This window comes from Notolepis coatsorum (genome assembly GCF_963971535.1).
Source record: "Notolepis coatsorum genome assembly, chromosome: 6".
Taxonomy (NCBI): domain Eukaryota; kingdom Metazoa; phylum Chordata; class Actinopteri; order Aulopiformes; family Paralepididae; genus Notolepis; species Notolepis coatsorum.
Genome location: NC_140170.1, coordinates 79,054,797 through 79,078,550, shown reverse-complemented (window position 1 = coordinate 79,078,550; position 23,754 = coordinate 79,054,797). Strand labels below are relative to the sequence as shown.

The window sequence follows — 23,754 nt, the reverse complement described above, 5'->3', positions numbered from 1 at the left end:
AGGTTATATAGGATGCCAAGTCTACATCATTTTGGTTTATTACCGTACTTTTCGCACTATAAGCCGCACCTGACTATAAGCCGCAGCAGCTAAATTGAATGATGTGTACATATATAAGCCGCACTGGACTATAAGCCGCAGGTGTTTTAATGTTTAATTACCATATGTAATTAGCATTGGGACACAATACTGTCGGACAAATAACAAGAATTAACTCATTTACAAGTTGTATTAAGTTTAGCAAATAAGGGAACAGATAAATAACATTTCAATGGAGTCAAAAAAGCAATATTTTGATTTTTACATTTTCGGGTTTGGTCACGTCGAGTCACATATAAGCCGCACCATTATATAAGCCGCAGGGTCGCAGGGTTTTTGTATCAACTTTTTCTCCTTAGGCCTAACAAAATAAATTGTTTGGTTCCTGTTGGTTGTCAGTTGGATAGGGAATTTCTTTATTTAATTAAAATGTTCACGACAACATGGATGCATGTACTCTGTCAGCATGTTTAATATCCATAATACTAACGGTTTGACTAAGATTTTTATGAAACTTTTTTTCTCCCATCCGAATTTCGTATTTCCAATTCTCCCCTCCCCTGTCTTGAACGTTGCTCGACTATGCCCCCCACTGGTCGGTTGTAGGGAGGATAGAAGCCTTGCATCACGTGTCCCCTCCGGTACACAAGGAGGCAGTCTGTCGCATCTTTTCCCCTGCCAGCGCGGACTCTGTGGCGAGGTGTAACGCATGGGAGGCTCACACTACCCCCGCTACTTCCTGTCTCTGCTGTGCAAGCGTCCCCCAACCGACCTGTAGGAGTCGCTGTCCACAACGTCAAATCCCCACCCATCGACTTCCACCCTCTAACTCTGCCAATGAGTTAGTATGACGGCTGGCCCAAGCCGGAGGCAATGCTGACACCCGGATTCGAGACCGGAGTCTCTTGCATTGGTGACTAGCGCAATCTCCGCTGCGCCACCCAGCCGCCCTATCATTTTGGTTGTTTATAGCACAATAACATCGGATTTAATGTGATGGAAGAAGTAAAATTATCATTTTGAGTAAATATTTAATTTACCACAGCCGCATAAGATGCTGGAAAAGCTTGAAAATGCACCTTGAAAAAGCTTGAAAAGTGCTTGAATTTTGCTTTGGAAAAGGTGTAAGAACTCTGTATATTAGATTGTGAAAAAAACAGCCCCCGGTGGGCGGTCATTAGTGGTTAACATACCGTTGTATTAGTACGGTACGCAGCCGTTTGGCACGGTACGGTACACACTGAAATGGTTCGGTACGGATACGTGTACCTTTACACCCCTAGCAGATAGTAAACCAGGTGTTATTTAAAAGAAAAAAAAGAATAATATATATCTTTTTTAACTAAACCCATTCCTTTCCTAACTGAATTCAGGCGACGTTTATCTTCTCCTTGATCAAATATACCCCTCTGAAGTTCAACAACACGCTGGAGTACCCGTGGTGGGGCTACGCCCTCGGGTTGTGGTTCACCCTCTCCTCCACCCTCCTGGTGCCTCTCTGGATGCTGTACAACCTGAGCGTCACTCCTGGCACACTGAGACAGGTAGGCCATGTGTGCTTTTATACACTGAGACAGGTAGGCCATGTGTGCTTTACACTGAGACAGGTAGGCCATGTGTGCTTTTATACACTGAGACAGGTAGGCCATGTGTGCTTTTATACACTGAGACAGGTAGGCCATGTGTGCTTTTATACACTGAGACAGGTAGAGAATGTGAGCTTTTATACACTGAGACAGGTAGAGAATGTGAGCTTTTATACACTGAGACAGGTAGAGAATGTGAGCTTTTATACACTGAGACAGGTAGAGAATGTGAGCTTTTATACACCCAGACAGGTAGAGAATGTGAGCTTTTATACACTGAGACAGGTAGAGAATGTGAGCTTTTATACACCCAGACAGGTAGAGAATGTGAGCTTTTATACACTGAGACAGGTAGAGAATGTGAGCTTTTATACACTGAGACAGGTAGAGAATGTGAGCTTTTATACACTGAGACAGGTAGAGAATGTGAGCTTTTATACACTGAGACAGGTAGGGAATGTGAGCTTTTATACACTGAGACAGGTAGAGAATGTGAGCTTTTATACACTGAGACAGGTAGATAATGTGAGCTTTTATACACTGAGACAGGTAGAGAATGTGAGCTTTTATACACCCAGACAGGTAGAGAATGTGAGCTTTCATACACTGAGACAGGTAGATAATGTGAGCTTTAATACACTGAGACAGGTAGATAATGTGAGCTTTAATACACAGACAGGTAGAGAATGTGAGCTTTTATACACTGAGACAGGTAGAGAATGTGAGCTTCTATACACTGAGACAGGTAGAGAATGTGAGCTTTTATACACTGAGACAGGTAGAGAATGTGAGCTTCTATACACTGAGACAGGTAGATAATGTGAGCTTTAATACACTGAGACAGGTAGATAATGTGAGCTTTAATACACAGACAGGTAGAGAATGTGAGCTTTTATACACTGAGACAGGTAGAGAATGTGAGCTTCTATACACTGAGACAGGTAGAGAATGTGAGCTTCTATACACTGAGACAGGTAGGCCATGTGTGCTTTTATACACTGATACAGGTAGAGAATGTGAGCAATACTCAAAACAATTACAAAACTAGTTTCACATCAGCACTCATTGCTTATAACAAGCTATTTTAATTGTTGTAATTTTTTGCTCACGTCTTAATTTTCTTATTTCTTTGTCAGAGAATCTCCATTCTGTGCACACCAGCGGAGGATCTCCCTCTGACCAAGGCACAGAAAAAAGCCATTATTGCCAAACAGCTTGAGCTGAATAGACCGTTAAATGTCATGACATCCCAGCGAGACATGACCACCTGGAGCTGCCCCAAAGACACAAGTCCCCTTTAACCCTTGAGAGTCCAAACTGCTTTTTGCACCCATGGGCGGAGAACAAAGGGATTTAGAATGTCTCCCAAATGCTCAGGAAGTCGCACTTTTCAGAAATCGGTAAAACATTGAAAAATGACATTTTCGAGTGCTTTGAGATGTTATATATATGTCTCCTTACTTGCTAAACTTAATACGACTTGTAAATATGTTTAATTCTTGCTAAATTGTATAGTTCTAATTACCCCCGTATTCATGGGAACTACAACGTGTCACGTACATGCACGCGCGCACACACAAACAGCGGCGTGTGCGGTTGATAGGTGTTAAATCACTGAGTGATACCAATACATTCCATGCAGAGCGAGAGGGGGGAGGGATAGTTTGTTTCTCACATTGTCGCTGTCAAATGCATAATAGCATTTGAATCCACCATTTAGGGCTAAACCGTTACGGTGTATAAATATAGCCTAACAAATCAAATGTAATGTGTCTCAGAACATTGGCTTGCAGTTGCATTATTTCAAACTAAAGAAATGTGAATTCAAGAAGTTAAAATGAATAACTGGCTGAAAAAACAATTGTTTTAGAATCCAATGCCTTTTTACGCACCGCATAGCCTATATTTTACGCACAACAAGCTCCCATTGGCTGGTGCAGATTTCTGACAACGTGATTGGTTCAGATGCATCAAACCTGTCAAAACGCGGTGTGTGTGCTGTGAAACAGATTGGCTTTTCATAATATGTATGAATTATCTCTTGCAATAATATCCACGGGACTCGACTTTTTGCAGTTGTTGTGTTTGTGTGTTTGTCACGAACACACACACCAACTATATCCTGTGTGCGGAGTGGACATTCTCTCACAGCTGATAGAGAAAATAAAAGCAAGAGTTGAGTATAGAGTTGTGCTCAGCTAAATGACTAAATGTAAATGTATACATATCCCTTACCTACTCTAGTAGTTCATTCAAGCGGTCACGCAACAGGCAGATAAATCCCAGAATGCCACGGCTGGCCGCCTGTTTTGTGTCCACTGTAAGATGAAGACCCCCTGGAAGTGCGATGAATGTGGTGTGGCCCTCTGTCTCATTCCAGACAGGAACTGCTTTTTTCGCATATCACTAAGTGTGATACAGAACAGGCAGATACAACCATGAGGAGACTCCTATTATTTCTTTTTATACATGTGCATTTTTTGCTTTTTCTGTTGCTTTTTTGTACATGTAGATTTTGCCTAAATTCATCGCGGTCACTCTGCCAAATATCATATGAGGCACCTATGTATTATTATTGTAATTCACAATATATTTCTAAATACATTTATAATGACTGCACCTGCAGTGATATATAGGGTTGTTCATTGTACAATACAATTGATACAGTTCATGTTTCTTGTTGATTATTATTCTCTGTTTTTTTAATAAAATTGTGTGATATTCTATTCCAGTTGTGTTTTTTTAGATTTTTTTATATAGTGATATAAACTAGATATAAAATTGTATACATGACATGACAACAGCTAATCAGGAGGATCTCTCTGTCTCTCTCTCTATATCTATTACTATACTATTATATATCTAATGTGTTATATGTCTAATGTATTCACCTCTATATATCTAACGTGTGTACATGGCATCAAATCAAAGTGTTGTCACTGTAGGCCTGCCTGGGCCAAGTCATTGGAATAACAAAAGGAACAACAGACTATAAACTGGGCCTTTGTTCCAGGTGTGAATTGGTCTAGTGACATTGACATCACATTGCATTCTGGGAAGGAGTGTAGTTCTCTTTTCATTTAGCTGAATTCACTGAACTCTTTCAGACCCTCCTGCTGTGAATTGGTAAGGATTGTACCAGAATGTTTCATAGGACATTGATCTATCGGCTCGAATTTTACAATTGATGGCTTATTTTGAAGGTATGAACCTGTAGTTTCATATTATGTGAAAGAAAGAAAATGTGAAAATTCTTAAGGAGGAGGAGCATAACCGGCTAGACTTCAGAGGGTTTTAACCTTGTCCGGTGTAAAAGGGAGGAGGGGAAGTGTTTTTGTTTATTTGTTGGAAAATTTTCTCTGGATTTTCTCTTGGAATTCTTCATTTTATTCTTTCTTTTAGAGTGTTCCAACCTTCTAATCTCGCCTGTGATATTGTACACTTGAAGGGGTTAATCGTTCTCACATCCACGTTTTTGAGGATTAAGTGGTTTCATCTGCAGTCAAAGGTTCTAACGCCCGCCGACAACACTCCCCATTAACATCTCCACTCCTGTAAATCAACTCAACGCTCCGCTCCTGTCTTGTTATGCTGACCCTGGAGAAAGGTTCAATCAGTCTGGAGGTTTTGTATTATGTTTTTTTCTTTTTTCCAAGAACATTATAATAAGCACTGATGGTGTGACCTGTCATGTGAGAACACACTCAAGACACGAGGCAACGACAAACCTCAAGTTGTTTTTTAACCAGGGTGTAAAGTAGCATCCCGACGAACCACGTGAACTCTCAGGCGATAACTGCACGATTATTATCGCAAAATTGTTATCGGGTGCTCTTTTTTTCACCCTACCACTCATTACAATTCTCTGAGGATGTCAATGGCACGTGGTACAGGTCTGCAGTTTTCTGAGGTTGTCCACCTAAATTAAGACTGTTATCCCTATTTTGAAAAACAACTTATTTTCATTTCAGCTCATCGACTGTTTACCTGATGCTCACAAAACCTGCTCTGTGGCATTTGGGAAAATTGTATTGCATTTCCTCTGAAGTCAACTGTATGACCATGCTGCTCGGAAAGAATAACGTGCAGCAATTAATGTGTACTGTGGACGATTCGTCCAATTTCAACCAATCTTGCTAAATGTGTTTTCCCTATGACAGGAAGGAGATTTGTAAAAAGAAAATAAATCGGCCTCAAGTGGCACTGTTCTCAAAATCATCATCTTCTTTTATCTTCTTCTTCTTGGTGTCTATTTTTATCATGTGGTCCAGGTTTTGTGTCAGAACAGGAGAAATAATCTCTGTCACCCCATTGGCCAGTTTTTTCACTTGTTTAAAATACGATTTTGAGCCTCAGTACAACATTGCATTACTTGATCAGAGGGATATCCTTTTAAATCAACGGTCCGCTCCTGTCTTGTAATGCTGACTGGAGAAAAGTTTAATCAGTCGGGAGGTTTTGTATTATGTTTTTTTTTCTTTTTCAAGAACATTATAATAAGTAGTTAACTGACGCTGATGGCGAAAGTTAACGAGTCAACGACAAACCTCAAGTTGTTATTTAGCCAGGGTGGAAATTCCTGGTAAAAAGTGTGTGACAAGGATGCCCCGGGTCACCGGACCAAAACACTTTCCATCTTGACGAGCCACGTGAACTCGCTCTCGGTTAGAGTCGAAGTGAGCACTTATTTAACTGCAGGATCATCCATCACAAAGTGATTATCAGGGCGGCTAAGTGGCGCAGTGGGCAAGGCGCTCGCCACTAATGCAGGAGATGCTGGGTTCGAGCCCAGCTCTCGGCATTGCTACCAGCTTGGCTGGTCGTTCATACTAATACAATTGGTAGTATTAGGGGGTGGGAAGCTGATGGGTGGGGATCGGACGTTGTGGACAGCGACTTCTCCAGGTCGGTTGGTGCGCCTGTTCAGCAGAATCAGGAAGCAACGGGGGCAGCGTGAGCCTCCCACGCAGACCCTCGCCGCTGAGAGATCGCGCTGTGCAGGTGAAAAGATGCGACGGCTGCCTCCTCGTGTACCGGAGGGGACACGTGATGCAAGGCTTCATCCACATTGCAGCCAGCTTGTGGGAGGCATGGCCTAACAGCGTTCGAGACAGGGGAGGGTAGAATTGGACGATACGAATTTCGAGACAGGGGAGGGTAGAATTGGACGATACGAAATTGGGATGGGAGAAAAATAGAAAATGGGAGAAAAAGTAGATAAAAAAAAAGTGATTATCAGATGCTCTTTATTTTCCCTACCACTCGTTACAAAAAATTACATTTTATGATGTGCACTTTTATTGCCAATATATGAATACGTTCAATTTAATTTAAAATTAAATCTGATCGTCCCCCACACCACATTACTCAGAGCTGATGTGGAACCATACAGACATCGCCTTCCTGTACAAGCATTAAGCTGACGGGGTCTACTGGTTTTGAACTCTGTAACAAAGCCCTTTAATTCCCTGAATTACAAGAAGATGAAGACCTTTTGGCGTCGACTGCCAGGTCAGGCTTGAGGCTTCACTTATAAGTGAAGTCAAAAAGCCTAAGCCTTAGATAAGATGTAGGATAATAATGTCTTTGATTAAACTAATAATGAGAGGGACTACATGAGTATAAGGTAACTTCGTATGCAAAAGAGATACAATCCACGAAGATATTGGCCCTTACGGCAGATCTTATTGGAGACTATTTTCTGGTTAATCTAACCACATTTAGAGTAAAGAGTTCATAGTAAATACTGTCTATCTTACACGTCACTTTGTAATAGAACGCTAATCATTTGATGTCTGTTTTCAAAATAGAAACCAAGTAGTCAGTCATAAACTGGACATGAGAATAGTCGATCTGTGGCAATATTGAACTTGCTGTCGTTACGGTGCGTTACATTCATGCAAAATGATGCATGTTGACAGTTTCAGCATTGTTGGCATCGGCGTCGATTTCTTTTTGGTCAGTATTTTTTTTATATGATAGTAAGTAAGTATTTATTTATAAAGCACTTTTCATACATGTCATGCAGCTCAAAGTGCTGTACACAAACATACGCATATATAAAGCATCACATTAATAAGACCACAGTAATAAAAGTACGGTAATAGGCAAAGCACAGTAAAATAACATTTCAGTAAAAGATCAATACATACAATTTAAAAAAAACATAATAATAAAAACATTTCAATAAGATACTCGCTTTCCCTAAGGCATGGTACACTATTTGTAAGCTAGACTGTATAGGTACGTTTTAAATGTTCCTTTAAAAATGTGTATGGAGCTGGCGTTCCTGATGTGTGTTGGTAGTGTGTTCCATAGTTTTGGGGCATAGTTGGCAAATGCCATACTTCCGATCCTCTTTTGGTTTCTGGGTGTGTCTAATAAACCTGTAGTGGATGACCGTAGCGTTCTTGAGGGCAGATAACTAACTAGGGAATTTGCTATGTATTTTGGGCCTTGCTCATTAAGAGCTTTATATGTCAGGAAAAGGACCTTAAAATCAATTCTATGAGTTATTGGCAGCCAGTGCAGAGTGGCTAGGACTGGAGTGCTATGTTCTCTTCTCTTTGTACGAGTTAGTAATCGAGCTGCAGAGTTTTGGATAAGCTGAAGCTTCCCAATGGCTGCTTTGGGAAGACCAGTGAACAGTGCATTACAATAGTCAAGCCGGCTTGAGATAAAAGCATGAATCAGTGTCTCAATAGTACCAGTTGTAGCACACCAGTGGTTCTTACTTGGATGATAACAAGTTTATTTTAAATGTTGGCTGTCTTTGTACCTTGAGAGAGGAAAATCAAACTAAATTGTATATATTTTTGTATTTTCATATTTAGCAGTGGTGACGTTTCTTTTTTATTTGTGGTGTCCCACCACACCGCTGAGGAAACTTAGGGGGAAGATGACTGATTCTGTCTTTCAAATTAATTTAAATAGTTTTTATCATTGAATTGTTTGTGTTTTTATCCACGGTTGTTCTATTGACATGTTTGATATTTTCAGTATTTTATTTCCAGCCAATAAAGAAGATAATCATGTGTTAGTTGTTCATTAATGACTAACAACTAAGTTGACAACTACAAATAAGGCTGGGGTTTTCTGTTTCAACGTGACAAAAACTATGAATGGGGCTCAGACTTTGAGGCCATGAAATGTTTGCTCTTACACCCGAAAGAGGTTTAAAAGAACACGCCAACATTTTTGGAAATTAGCTTAGTCTTCTCCAGAGAAGCCTAGCTTAGCACAACGAATGGAAGCGGACATGGCCAGTTAGCCTTCGGGAGAGGTGTTAGTTGGACAATGCCTAGGCTAACCGGCCATGTCCGCTTCCATTCATTGTGCTAAGCTAGGCTAACATGCAGCCAGATAGCTTTCTACTGAACGCACAGAGAGGAAACTGGTATCTATCTTCTTGTTGGCATGTTCCTTTAAGTTCTGATTCAGACCTATTAGCAATACTAGAATAAACCTCATTTGGGTGTGAGAATTCAACAACATTATTTTAGGGCTCCACAAAGCCAGAGCCCCGTTTATTGTTCATGGAACAGCCCCAGATCTTACATCCAGGTGACATCACAGATTGAATGGTTTTCTCTCTGATTTCCAGCTTGAGGAGGGAGTGGTGCGTGTTCAAAAATACTGACTGAACTGTCATTGGGCACAGGAATTACATGCAAGTTCTTAAAATGGGTGCCTCTTTAAACCTCTTTTTAGACGGTTTCAAGTCATTTATTTATATAGCGCATTTAAAAGCTCAGAGAGACGACCAAAGTGCTGTACAGTAACTACAGAATTAAAAACTATAGACATAGTCACACAGTGTAACAGAGGACAATACAACATGACAAAAGACAGGATGGACAGTCAATACAGTAGGACCACAAGACACGGAGTATACAACAGATGATACAGTATGACATAGGACAGTAGACATGTTATGACACAAAGACTATACAGCCAACAATATGGTACTACATAGGAGACTAGCCGATGTTATGGGAGTAGGACTATGCAACAGATAGTACGGTAAGACATAAGACAAGTTTCAAGTTTCTTTAATAGTTGTCATACAGAATACTTTCATACAAAATGCTTCTTACTGTTACGCTCCAGAGACTGTGCTAGACAAGATAGTATCAAATAACATAGTATAGCATGTAGTTTAGAAGAAGAAAATGAGGTCACAGTGTTCGGTATAGACATATGTACAATGTTCTGAGTTACCATATAATATACAATACTATGCAGTGTACTAATGTACAGTACTATATAGTGCAAAGCAGAAATGGGATGAGGTACAATTTAGGTACAATTTACAGTAAGGTGTACGAGTTGTAGTGCAATCCTTCATCAATAAATATAAAGTGTGGGGAGTGGGTACTACAGTGTGTTTGTTTAAAGTGGGTGTGTGCTATAAAGTGTGTGGAGTGGGTGCTACAGTGTGTTTGTTTAAAGTGAGTGTGTGCGTGTGGATGTGTGTGCTATGTGCGTTTGGTGGTTGTTGTTGTGTAGGGGAGGATCTATGGTGGTTGTTGTTGTGTAGTGTTCATTCATTGTTCGTTTAGCAGCCTGATGGCCTGGGGATAGAAGCTTCTTCTGAGTCTTTCTGTGCTCGCCTTGAGACTCCGGTATCGCTTGCCTGACCGCAGCAGTTCAAAGAGGCAGTTGTTCGGGTGACTGGAGTCTTTAATGATTCTCTTAGCCTTGCCCTTGCAACGCTTGTTGTAAATGTTCTGGAGGGTGGGGAGACACAGGGAATGACGATAAAGTAACTGGACACTGTGTAAGCAGCACTAGGCTGATGGTAAATTAGCAGGGATTAATCCTAGCCAAATGCTATGGAGTAGAGGTGGGTTTTGAGGCAGGATTTAAAAGCATTCACAGAGGGAGCAGATCTTATGTCTGGGGGAAGACCATTCCATAGCCTGGGGCCCACTGCTGCAAACGAGCGGTCACCTCGAGTTTTAGACTCAGTGCAAGGGACAGTCAGGAGGGCCATGTGGATGATCTACGCCTACGGGACCTGGGGGCTGAGTAGGGGGTTAGGAGGTCTGATATATAGGCTACAGGGGGGCTATGCCAGTCATTGCCTTAAAAACAAAAAGGAGGATTTTAATCTATTCTCAGGGTGACAGGGAGCCAATGGAGGGAGGCCAGCACAGGGGTGATGTGGTCCCTCCTTTTGGTGCCAGTAAAGAGCCTTGCTGCAGAGTTCTGAACCAGCTGGAAACGGGATAAGGATGTTTGGCTGATGCCTGTGTACAGGGAGTTACAATAGTCCAGACGTGAAGTGATAAGAGAGTTTACCTATTTGTCAAATTTAAAAGCAGAGTCAAAGATGACCCCAAGGCTCATGAAGTTGAAACTATATTATATGAATAGAGTCAGAAGACAAGACCGACTAGCCAGCGTTCCAAATTCCCCTCCAGACAGGAAAGAGTGGCTGTTGCTAATATTATGTATTCTCAAGTGTATGATTGTATAATGTTTCTGATTATTTCTACTTTATACAACGGCATGCAAATTTCTCGATTCTGATTGGCTGAAACAGTCATTTTACACGTCTTTATTGGCAACAATTCCACGCTGCTGGCCCAGGACCCGCCCACAACCGAACCACATCACATCAATCCGCCGGATCACAAGAAGGTGGACAATAATCTTTACAAATGGATATGTTGATAGCGACTAAACGACTAAATATCAAGCGATTCTGTCACAGTGAATGTCTTAGTCGTTTAAACAATGTTGGATGATGTAATTGATGGGTCTTGAATCATTCTGTAACAAAAGAAAAATCGCGGATTGATTGATTGATTAATTTTCAATTTTTTTTTCAATTTTTTTTCCTTTCGACTGTCAGCGCTCGCTCTATTGTCCACCCACCGCCACACCCCCCCCACACACACACACACCCACACACACACACACACACACTCTGCCTGCAACGCGGGGGATAGTCAGACTGAGAGAGAGAGCTGGGTGCTGCGCTGTTCTAAGTGAGCATGGCCTATTGAGTTGATTGATTGATTGCTAATTTTATTACTGTACGCTTGGTTTCCAACTGGTTAAGTTTAGGCCCTCTACAGTAGGTTTAAAAAAATAAATAAAAAAATAGGGTGAAGAAAACGTTTTTTTCCTATAGGGCAAAGAAAACTTTTTAATTTGTTTTACCTACCTTCTATAGAAGCATCTAAGAATGAAGTTCTATGGAAAGTAGGTCTGCATTCCCTTAACAATTGTGTGTATTGAGCCGTACTGTATTGTACCCATTCTGCATCTGGTAATAAAATGTTCAATCAATCATTCCAATAATACACAGTTGGATGTGTTAGTTGGTTGGATGCACTTCAAGCTGCTTCCACATGAGGCAACTTCTCTCAATCATTCCAATAATACACAGTTGGATGTGTTAGTTTGGTTGGATGCACTTCAAGCTGCTTCCACATGGAGGCAAATTGTCTTTTTTGTAGTTGTGGGAACTACTTTTTCTGGCGGATAAATCTTCGATTAATGTGTGTTTATTGTATAGAAATAAGGTTGGATTAATGTGGCAGTTGTATAAAAGCTTTACACCACTTGCAGTCGTGATTTGTGAACAATAAACCATGCCTAGGGGGGTCTAACGACCCTCGGCTGCGCCTCGGGCCTAACAACCACCTCTAGGCATGGTTTATTGTTCACAAACCACTCCTGCGCGTGATGTAATGCTTAAATATAATAGTGAACGACATTCTTTTTGTGTCCCATCAGTGCGAAAGGTAATATCACTCATCGCTACAACATTAAAAAGTTTATTATTTATTATTCCCTCTAGAGAACAGGAACATCTTTCAATAATTTGAATCTGTCATATGTGGATACTGTAAATACTATATCTATATCTGTACTTATCCCGGACCCTTACCTACTCTTACTAGTAACGCTGCTGGCCTGTATGACTACTACCATACTGTATTTATACCTGTATCACTGTACATATCATATTACAACTCTTTACATACATCTGATTAGCACTACACTCCGTAGTACTCATTTAGATATTTCATACCCAGTTTAATCACACATTGTATATTACTATTGAACTTTACTGTTACATTTGCACTCCGGTTGGATGCCAAACCTTTTTTTGTTGTACTGTACTTACTGTATAATGACAATAAACTCTAATCTAATCTAATGTGGAAGCAATCTACCAGTAATAGGGTTTTAAAATACAGGTTTACCAGATAGTCTAGTTAGGCTTTCAGGACAGTCAGATAGGATTTCTTTCCAGTCCTGTCCAATATTGAGTTAGAAGTCCTACTGTATTAGATTTACATTAGATTTTACATTTACATTTTGTCATTTAGCTGACGCTTTTATCCAAAGCGACTTATAGTGGAAAAGTGCATGATAGTAGAAGACAGTTTTGAAAGATTGGTCGGGTTTCGGCTGTCCTGAATGGTGGGAAGTTCGTTAGTGTGAATTGTGTGTATTAAAGATCTTTGTGTAGTAGGGTTGTGTGGTGGTGGCATTGGCTACAAGCTGTAGCAGCTGGTTTTCTTGTTGCAGCTTTGAGACTGGCAACTTGACTGAGGTTACACAGCAATCTTCTCAACGTAATAATTCACAGAAAAAACAATGCTGATGTATTTTGCATTTAATCTCACACACATCCGGGAACTCTCAACAGTTTTGCACACATTTGTTTAATTTGAGAGTGATTAAATTAGTTTGAATATGGCCACCAGTGATGTCATCAGGGACATTGCATCCTTGTGTTGTTAATTGCAGCTCAATAATTGCAAGGTACTGTAGCAGTCCCTATAAGACAAGGTATTGCTATTTTAATTTAGTAATAATTTCATAATTTCATAGTGCTGTAATTAGCACAACACAAGGATTCAATGTCCCAGATTTTTCGGATGTGTGTGAGATTATGTGCAAAATAAATCAGCATTGAGTGCTCCTTCAAGACTCTTTTCCCCACTTATACCCAGAACAGAAAGGTCTGATTCACAGGAGGTTTTACAATTGATTAAGTGATTTGGGGATTAGGACTATTTTTATTTGACACATTGAAGTTGCATCAAACTGTTTCATTCTTTTGCCCCTTGGATGAGAAGAGTCGGTAAAGGTAGAATCTGTAATGCCATCAAACAGCGACCTCTAAAAGAGCACTGCTTGGTATTACACTTTGTTTACATTTGAGTTGTTATCTGATGTGTGGGTTGGAGCTGAGTGGGGAATAGGGGAGGGGTTGCTTTTGCTGGCCTTTTCCCCAGAGAGGTCTGGAGAAAATGAGTAATACGTCACTAAACTCCAACCCACACATCGGACCAAAACAAAAGAAAACAAAGTGCAATACCAAGTGGGCTCTTTTGCCTAGAGGTCGCTGTTTGACAGCATTACAGATTCTACTTCTAAATATTCTACGTGTGGTGTAAAAATGTGTGAACACACAACCATGTTCCTCTACCATTATACTTTAAAACCACTGAAAATGAGATCAAAGAGAAGTTGTCTAAAACACAATAACCAGTTGAAAATATGCCCATTTTAATTCAGAAAACTTGACACAGAAAATGCAACATCTATGATCTCAATCTGTGGTTGTCATGTGGACGATAATAGGCGAGTTATTGTACAAGTTCCTCTCCATGTAAGGCATGTCATTTATATTGAAGTTGTAGTATTATAAATTGTGTACATATGTGTGTTGTGCTGTCCAAACTAGAGTTATAATTCTGGTCTAAACTATTTACCCTTTTAGAAAAAAGAAAATAAGTAAGGTACCTAAAACCGTGTTCATGCAAAATACTTTTTAAGACCACTTTGAATAGAATTTAATACCTATTTCACAGCCATTGTTGTATGTGATAGTGATCGCCTATACTCTACTGCCTATACTTTGCAGCCTGGACATTTCCCCCAAACACATTTAAACATAGAAACATTGAGGCAACTTCCTAATACAATACATTTCTAAGACCTATCAAAATCATAGAAAATCAAAGAACTTTCTAATTCTGATTAAATGTCAGGCTTTTTAAGCCCAAGCGAGAACACTGTAAGAATGAAGCACACTGTAACGGTGTGTACGTAAGTCTTTGAATGTTCTAGAGACAATTAACTGACGAGACACTCAAAAGAAATATGGATACAAGGGTTAAGTTCCCTCCAACAAAGAGTATTGTATATTTAAAATCCTTGACAAAAATGTTGACATACATACTGTACACGCATACACGCACAAAAACACACGCTTGATGATTCTTGTTGAGTGTACAAGCCAGGTTTTTTTTTTCTTCTTTCTTTTCTCGTTTTTCTTTTATACACAAAAATATTTAAGACACCCACGGTTTTGATAACCAAACCAAAAATGTTTAAACAACCATCTAAAATTTATAGCCCAGATTTCATCCGGGCTCGATGCTATTGTACATTTAGAAAAGACAACAGAGGTGGTTTTACAATCTTAGCCAAAGTGCATTTTATCGGCCACCATCTAACACTCACACATAGGAAAACAAGGCCAGGGGCCTGAAGAGCCACCTGCTGCAGGACTGAAGGCAAACAGAACTATACAACTGTAGAACTGATCACATAACCAGAATTAAAAAACAAAACAAATGTAGAGGAAAAACCTGTTGTGGGATAGATGTTGAGACTGGATATTTGAAACGTTATTGTGGTTAACCAATGACTGACTTGCCTGTAGTTACTAATGACTGACTTGCCTGTAGTTACTAATGACTGACTTGCCTGTAGTTACTAATGACTGACTTGCCTGTAGTTACTAATGACTGACTTGCCTGTAGTTACTAATGATGGACTTGCCTGTAGTTACTAATGACTGACTTTCATGTAGTTACTAATTACGGACTTGCCTGTAGTTACTAATGACTGACTTACCTGTAGTTACTAATGACTGACTTGCCTGTAGTTACTAATGACTGACTTTCATGTAGTTACTAATGACTGACTTGCCTGTAGTTACTAATGACTGACTTGCCTGTAGTTACTAATGACTGACTTTCATGTAGTTACTAATGACGGACTTGCCTGTAGTTACTAATGACTGACTTACCTGTAGTTACTAATGACTGACTTGCCTGTAGTTACTAATGACTGACTTTCATGTAGTTACTAATGACTGACTTGCCTGTAGTTACTAATGACTGACTTGCCTGTAGTTACTAATGACTGACTTGCCTGTAGTTACTAATGACAGACTTGCCTGTAGTTACTAATGACGGACTTGCCTGTAGTTACTAATGACTGACTTGCCTGTAGTTACTAATGACTGACTTGTCTAATGACGGACTTACGTGTAGTTACTAATGACTGACTTGTCTGTAGTTACTAATGACTGACTTGCCTGTAGTTACTAATAACTGACTTGTCTGTAGTTACTAATGACTGACTTGTCTGTAGTTACTAATGACTGACTTGCCTGGCCAAGGAGGAGAGCAACATCCACAGCAGGGTAGCGTAAGGAGCATGCAAGAAAAAAGTCTCTACTTGTGTGTGGTGTGGTGTGGTGTGGTGTGTGATTGCCCCAGTGATGCTGTGAGGGACTGTTAATCATCTCTGCTGCCTTGCCACCGGTCGTTATGGCGATGATGCGTGACGCCGCACTACTTCGCTGTCACTGGGTTAAGTGGCTAAAACGATGATTTATCAACTAAAGGCTTCGATTCAGAGTTGGCTGACTTAAGTCACGTGTACAAGTCCATAAGACAAAAGATGCACCAAAAAAAGGTTATTCATATTCAGAGCTGCGCTGCTCAGACGTTTAATTCTGAAGTTGGGTAGCATGTGATAAATATCCAAATAGCCCCGCCTCTGGGACCTGTCTCCTCTTTCTAAAAGCACTCACCTTTTAACTCTAAGGAAACCAATTGTTTTAGGCTATTTGCAGTTGCCGTACAAAAAAACATATAGGCTTCTCATAAAAGAGAAGATTGTAACATTTTTTTTATGGATACCATATAAAAATGATGGGAGATGATAAATTATTTTAGTATCTGACCATGGTCCTGTTCACCTTCAAATAAGATGTGGTTTCTCAACAGCACAACTTAGGCTATAGGCCTAGGCTGTATTATTATATTTTAATGTATTGAATTGCTTAGATGCTTCAAAACAACTGACAGGATGAACCATACAATTGATCTATAGATATATAGAGGATAACCTCTTCATTGTGTTTACCTGTCTATTCAGTAGGTTATCTAGCATAACCAAATAAAGAGCAGATTTGCTAACGACAAGGCAGTAATAATAGCCGGAATTATACATTTACATTTTGTAGAATGGTATAATTTAGTATCGGCTTCCTCGCCATAGATTCTATTATTATGTGTTCTGCTTCGGAATACTGCTCATGTTACTATTAATGATTTATAATGGCAATCATTTGAACAAATATATGAGGCTATATTATAGGGAGACCAATGTGAAAGTTGTTGTGTGGAAGATAATTAATGTCTTTTGGTCTTCTTTTTGTAGGGCTGTGTGCATCATTTGGAATTCAATAGTGTCAATATCAAATATATATATAAAAAAAAAAAAACGTGGAAACTTCAAATAGCCTCAAATAGTAATAATATTACAATTATTATGTGTCATGAACTGGGGCTTTATCCATATCCATACGTTAAAGTTTACAGTAGGCAACTTGTTTCTACTTTTAACACACAAAAAAGGTAGTATTGATTGTGTTTTTACAAAATACCAACAGGTTTACTATACTTGTTCTGCCTTCTTGAGCAGATGTCGTGCATCACAAAAAAAAAGCTCATGTTTCAGATCCGAATCCAAATTCTTTCATGGCACGCCTCTATTTCGGCCAAACTCCAGGTGCCCAAGAAGCGGTAAACACCAAAGATAAGTCTGAGGTCTAAATACTAACGTTGTTTTTGGTTATTAAAGGGAAGGATTACCTCAACTCTGAATAGCAGCCTAGGGGGTCAAAGGAAATCCAATTCCACTCTAATTTTTAAATAAAAGTAAACACATACCTCGCCAAAAGAAAAAAATATTTGGCCCAAATTGCTCACCAATATATCATAATTTCAATATATCGTCGACTGCAATTGCAGGTACGTCGTGGCAGTTGTGCACTCCCTCGTGAAAGGAGAAACGCTGTTTGGCTTGCAGCCGTCCCTGTTCCCACCCTGCTTCCTATGCAGGACTGGTGAAATGGGGGAGGGGGGGTGGTTGGGGGTTTATAATGGGGGGGGGGGGGGGGGGGATCACGAGGATTGGATTTGAGTTTATTTTTTGTCCGACTCTATCCCTGCCTCTGACCCCTGGGGGGCGCTCTCGCTCTGGAAGCAAAGGGAGGCCTGCCTTCCTTGCCCCCCCCCCCATCTCAAGACGTTATGCTGTGTGTCTCCCATCCTCAGGGACAGTCCTGACTCCTGCGTCTCCGCTTCACGCCCACCTCGCTGTTCTCGTTGCTCTTCCCGTCATCCCTCCTCCTCTTCATCTTGCCCACCTGCTGAGAGAGAAGGGACGGGTTGACACACCCTTTTTTTAATATACCCCCATACTAAATACCACAGTGAGTCACTACAGTAGTACACACTGACTGCATAGTAAGACACTGCATTGCATAATAATATAATATTATACATTATAATCAGGGATGCGTTGCTCATGGGACGGGGTTGCACGGCAACCATGCTTTTGTGAGCAGAAGCGCGTGCACTCGACTGATGCGCCAACTCGCTAAGTACCCAGCAGGCTACTTTGCATATCAATAGCGCCAGTCGTCAGGTGTGTTCAAATACGAACTTGTGTTACATTCCATTCGTAGAGGCCTATCTCAAACCCTGCCCTCTTTTCTTGATCCTCCAATCACAACTGTCGCTTGCCTCGGACAAACAAAGCTTGTCCGAGGCAAGACACTGTTGTGATTGGAGGATCAAGAAAAGAGGGCAGGGTTTGAGATAGGTCTATTAGGCACTTTCTTTATTGATTGATTGATTGAAAACGTTATTAACAGATTGCAGAATGGGTACAGTACAGTACAGCTCAATACATACAATTGTTAAGGGGATGCAGACCAGAGAAAGACTTTCGTCTTGTTTACATCAGGGTCCCCCGTTTTCAATTCATCATAACATAATATGACATACACGACATACAGATAGACAGTACTGCTACATCTGATACATTTATGACATACCAGATTTGCAAATACAGTACTGTTTGTGATACAAAAAGAGTCCAGAAAATAGAGTATATACATTTGATGTATGCGCATGCCCGGGAGCGCGCGTGCACGTGGCGTGCGTGCAACCAGTTATGATATCAGCAACGCAACACTGATTATAATATAATAATGTAGTCAGATTTGATCTTTATTTCCTTTTCCTCTGTAAAAGTGTAAAGGCCATATGGGATCATTGCCACATTCACAGGCCATTTTGCTCTTATGTCATGCTCAGGTTGGGATTCCTTTCTGAAACCTGAGCATGACATAAGAGCAAAATTCCTTTTGGAAAAGGAATCCCAACCTGAGCATGGCAATAAGAGCAAAATGGTTTGTGTAAAATGTAAAAAGTGCATGAACGACCACCAGGTGTCAGTATGACACCACAGAAAATTATCTCAAAATGCTTTACACGTGAACACTTAATCGTGGTGTAATGGAGGAATATTTTGTATCGTTCCAAAAATATACAGAGTAGTAGTCGTAACACAAGTACATACAACCTACATCATAATAGGCCTGAAAACAATGATGAATCTGAATGAAAAGGTTCTGTCTTGAATATCAAGTAGTTCCACCTATGATAAAACATGATATGATAAAACCACCTATGATAAATCCACCTCTATAAAACAGGGGCACGTCCCCAAGGACTTAAAAATTGCGAGAGTGACCCCTCTGCACAAAAAGGGCAGCAAATTAGACCCAGGCAACTACCGCCCTGTTTCTATTCTTACCTCCATCTCGAAAGTCATGGAGAAAATAGTCTACGAACAGGTCGAAAAGTACCTGGCGGAAAAAAATCTAATCTACGAATTCCAATCTGGCTTCAGAACGTCCCACTCCACTGACACATGCCTCCTCTATTTGAACGACCACATCAAACAAGAGGTGGACGCGGGCAAATACTGCGGCATGGTCATGCTGGACCTACAAAAGGCCTTCGACACTGTCAATCACTCCATTCTAATGGACAAGCTAAAAGCAATTGGTTTTGATAGCTTATCAGTGAGCTGGATGCAATCCTACCTGGAGGGGAGAGAACAGATGGTAGAGGTAAACGGTACTCTATCCCCCCCCCTCACAGTGAGCTGTGGTGTTCCACAAGGAAGCATACTAGGACTGCTACTCTTCCTAATTTATGCAAATGACATGTCGTCAGCCTGTGACTGCAACTTGTTCCTGTTTGCGGACGACTCAGCCCTGCTGGTCTCTGACAAGAACAAGTTGCAGGTTGAAAAAACCCTCAGCTCGGAACTAGGCAAAATCTGCATATGGCTCGCTGATAACAAACTATCATTACACATGGGCAAAACAGAGTCCATTCTCTTCGGTTCAAATAACAAACTCAGCAAGACCGACGGCTTCTCAGTTACAGTGGGTGACAATATTGTCACAAGGAAAGACGAAATTACCTACCTGGGTTCCATCCTAGAGGCAAATCTTTCCTGTGACAAAATGGCATCCAATGTAATAAAGAAAGTCAACCAACGAACTAGATTCTTGTACCGGATCTCCTCTCTGGTAAACAAGAATACCCTGAAGACTCTGGCAGGAGCACTCATTCAAGGGTACTATGACTATGCGTGCACCTCATGGTACCAAAGCACCTCAAAGGCGCTTAAAACAAAATTACAAACATCACAAAACAAACTGGTCAGACTACTACTTGACCTGAACCCCAGAACCCACCTCACCCCTGCCCACTTTGACAACCTAGGATGGCTTAGAGTAGACGACAGAGTACAGCAACTTGCAATGGGCCTGGTCTACAAGATACACTATACGACCGGGGTGCCCATGTACATGTCAAAATACTTCCCAAAGGTCAGTGAATACCACAACCACTACACCAGAGGAAGCTCAACAAATCATGTTAAACCCAGATTCGGCTCAAACAAGGGACTAAACACGTTTCGCAATTATGCCACAACAATGTGGAACGCCCTACCCAAAGCTGTAAAGGAATGTGAATCCCTGCCCACATTCAAAACCGCTCTTAAAGAGCACCTACGGGAGGCTGCAATTCGAAACTGGCCACCGTAAATGCCCAAAACCCCCACCACCTCCTAATAGACAGTCTCCTCCCCACCGCATGTATATATTCCCTCCCCGCCGTATGTATATTTCTCTCCCACCCACCCACCCCCTCCTAATGTACAGTCCCCTCCCCATCATATGTATATACTCTGTCAGGATCTAGGGGTAACAGTACTGTATATTTGAATACCGCTTATGTCACAAATGTATCAGTACTAAACACCTATATGTCCCTATGCCATAAATGTCATGTATGTTGTGTATGTCATAAATGTCTATATGAATTGAAAATGGGGGACCCTGATGGAAACAAGACAAACGTCTTTCTCAGGTCTGCATCCCCTTAACAATTGTATGTATTGAGCCGTACTGTATTGTACCCATTCTGCAATCTGTTAAATAAAGTTTTCATTCATTCATTCATTCATTCATTCATTCATTCATTCATTCATTCATTCATTCATTCATGATCAGGAAGCTGATCGCCCCTACAGCTTGGAAGTACATGAATCAGCTGGAGGAATGCAGTGCAGACCTCCCCTGAGGGCGTCTATACTTTCCGTAGCCGCATTTCTGCAGACCCCTCTCTGATTGGTTGAGCACATTTCTGCAGACCCCTCTCTGATTGGTTGAGCGAAGCCCCTCTCTGATTGGTAAAATGAAGCTCGGGGGTAGACGCCGGCTCGTGTGGTGAGCACAGACCATCGCTGTTTCCCAACAGGAGTAAAGTCCGTAGCAATCCGAAGAAGTGACTTGACCACCAGACTCTTTCTCTTAAGGCATTAACTGGGTTAATTAATATAAATGTTATATTGTAACTGTCTAGTTACACATTGGTTCCGAAACATGTATGTTCCAGGCTGCAATTAAAACTTTTAATCTGAGAGAGCTCTGGTCAGCGAAGCCGGCGATGCTAGCGATTATTATTGGTTTTTAATGACAAACCAATTACATAATCCAACATATGTGTAAAGGCACACACAACATATTCCAGTTAACGGTATATTTTTTTAATGATTCGTTACGGCGTAATCAATACTTCCATGCGTATAAATTGCATTCGCGACCTCCCTGTTTTGGGGTTATTCATCAGAAAACTCGGATCCGGGATTCGGCTCCCATCCGTCGGGCAAGAACTGTGGGTTTTCAGCCTCTCTCTCTGGAGCTTAACGGAGTTTCGATTCCTGGCTAGAGGAGCTTGGCTCATGCGCATGCGCGCGCTCGGCCAATCAGAGAGGGGTCTGCAGAAATGGGCTCAACCAATCAGAGAGGGGTCTGCAGAAATGCGGCTACGGAAAGTATAGACGCCCCCTGCGTGGGGTCATCCCTATGTTCCCCGGGTTCTATGTTCCCCGGGTCCTATGTTCCCCGATTGATTGATTGATTGATTGAACATTTTATTAATTTTTATTATTTTATTAATTATTAATGTCCGCCTTGTTTCGAACTGGTTAAGCTTAGGCCCTCTTTCGAAGTTGGTTAAGGTTAGAGTTTGGAATCAGGGCTGGTGGTCTGACTATCTATCGCTACCGGGGAACATCATCATCAAACCTTTATTTGAATAGGCAGGTTAATTAAGAACAAGTTCTTATTTTCAATAACGGCCTATTCTTATCATTTCTCAGAAAATATCTCATTCAGCATGGAGAATAAAAATGGTCAAATCGAACTAAAGAGGAGACAGCCATTAATGGGTTTCTGTGAAATTCAATCAGGTGGCCATAGAATTTGGCCATTTCAACTATTTAAATAATACGTTTATAGACGGTCCCTTGGTGGCACACAGTACATTTTGTGAGAATCGGGTGAATAGCTTAGGAGGAGTAGGTGAAATAGTGTGGAAAATTCCAATATGATGGACTTCATCTGTCCTTGAGGCAAACATGTTGTCCATGAGAAGCCGCATCTCTGGGTATTTTGTGATTGTACAACTAACGGGTCAACTATAGGCCTACGCTTATTTAAAAATTACACACAAAGTTTGCCATATAATATTATATAGCATATTATTAGGCATATATATATGGCATTCCGGTCATCACTTTTGGTTTTGGAGAGAAATTATCTTGTTCACATTGCATTGCATTTCATCGGACTAAATTATTTTTACAGACCTTGGCATCGTGTTCTGCGAACTTCTGGAACATGTTGGCGTAGATCCTTTTGTCCCGCTCGTGATATTCCCTGATCTTGCGCTGACAGAGCGTAATCTGAGAGCGAGCTGCTCGATTTGAGGAATTGACCTGGAGCACTTGGCGAAAGTCTGCCAGGGCCAGGCTAAACTCATTCCGAAGGAGGCGGGCCTCTCCACGGCGGTACAAAGCCTTCTCGTTCTTCCCATCGAGCTCAATCACCTGCGAAACACACATTGTTATTTATTTCTATTGTTACAAATCCATATCCAGAGAATTGAGACACACATCTACAGTATTGTGTTTTGTTTAGTGTTACATTCTTTGGGATCGGAGTTGCAGGTCTGGGTTGCAAAATGTGAAAAGACATAGAAATGCATGAATGAATGAATGAATGAATGAAAACTTTATTTAAAAAAAGGGGACATGCATTGCTATTCCTTGCACTATTTGGGCAACTTTACACAATTCCTGTGAGTCTATTGAACACATCTGTAAGGTTGATTTAAAAAAAAAAATCATTGTTTTATATTTCTAATGGAGTACTCAAAAGCATAATTTTCCAGCCTCAGGATTTCAGGCTGTTATTGGATGGGCTCCGCCCATAAGCGCTTTCAGTCACAGTCACCCACACAGCGTGATACATACGAGAGAGAGAGAGAGAGAGAGAGAGAGAGAGAGAGAGAGAGAGAGAGAGAGAGAGAGAGAGAGAGAGAGAGAATGATCAAGCGAGAGAGAGAGAGGGAGAGAGAGA

At 40.9% G+C, this 23,754-nt stretch overlaps 2 protein-coding genes across 3 annotated transcripts in view; one reads left to right on the top strand and one right to left on the bottom strand.

Annotated features, from left to right (window-relative positions):
- The window catches only part of LOC311231108 (sodium- and chloride-dependent GABA transporter 2-like), a 52,945-nt gene extending 48,594 nt beyond the window's left edge, over window positions 1-4,351 (top strand). Inside the window, exons 14-15 of the mRNA XM_084317599.1 lie at window positions 1,413-1,583; window positions 2,762-4,351. Of these exons, the coding sequence (XP_084173725.1) occupies window positions 1,413-1,583; window positions 2,762-2,926 (336 nt within the window). The 3' untranslated portion in view covers window positions 2,927-4,351. The remainder of the gene's footprint in view (window positions 1-1,412; window positions 1,584-2,761) is intronic.
- A 9,789-nt stretch (window positions 4,352-14,140) lies between these two features.
- Window positions 14,141-23,754, bottom strand: part of fkbp5 (FKBP prolyl isomerase 5) — a 52,514-nt gene continuing 42,900 nt past the window's right edge. Inside the window, exons 10-11 of one of the 2 annotated variants that reach the window (XM_084316853.1) lie at window positions 22,983-23,222; window positions 14,141-18,111 (exon numbers count right to left, since the gene is read on the bottom strand). In XM_084316853.1, coding sequence (XP_084172979.1) covers window positions 18,013-18,111; window positions 22,983-23,222 — 339 coding nt within the window. In that variant the 3' untranslated portion in view covers window positions 14,141-18,012. The remainder of the gene's footprint in view (window positions 18,112-22,982; window positions 23,223-23,754) is intronic. The other variant, XM_084316854.1, reaches the window with a different exon arrangement.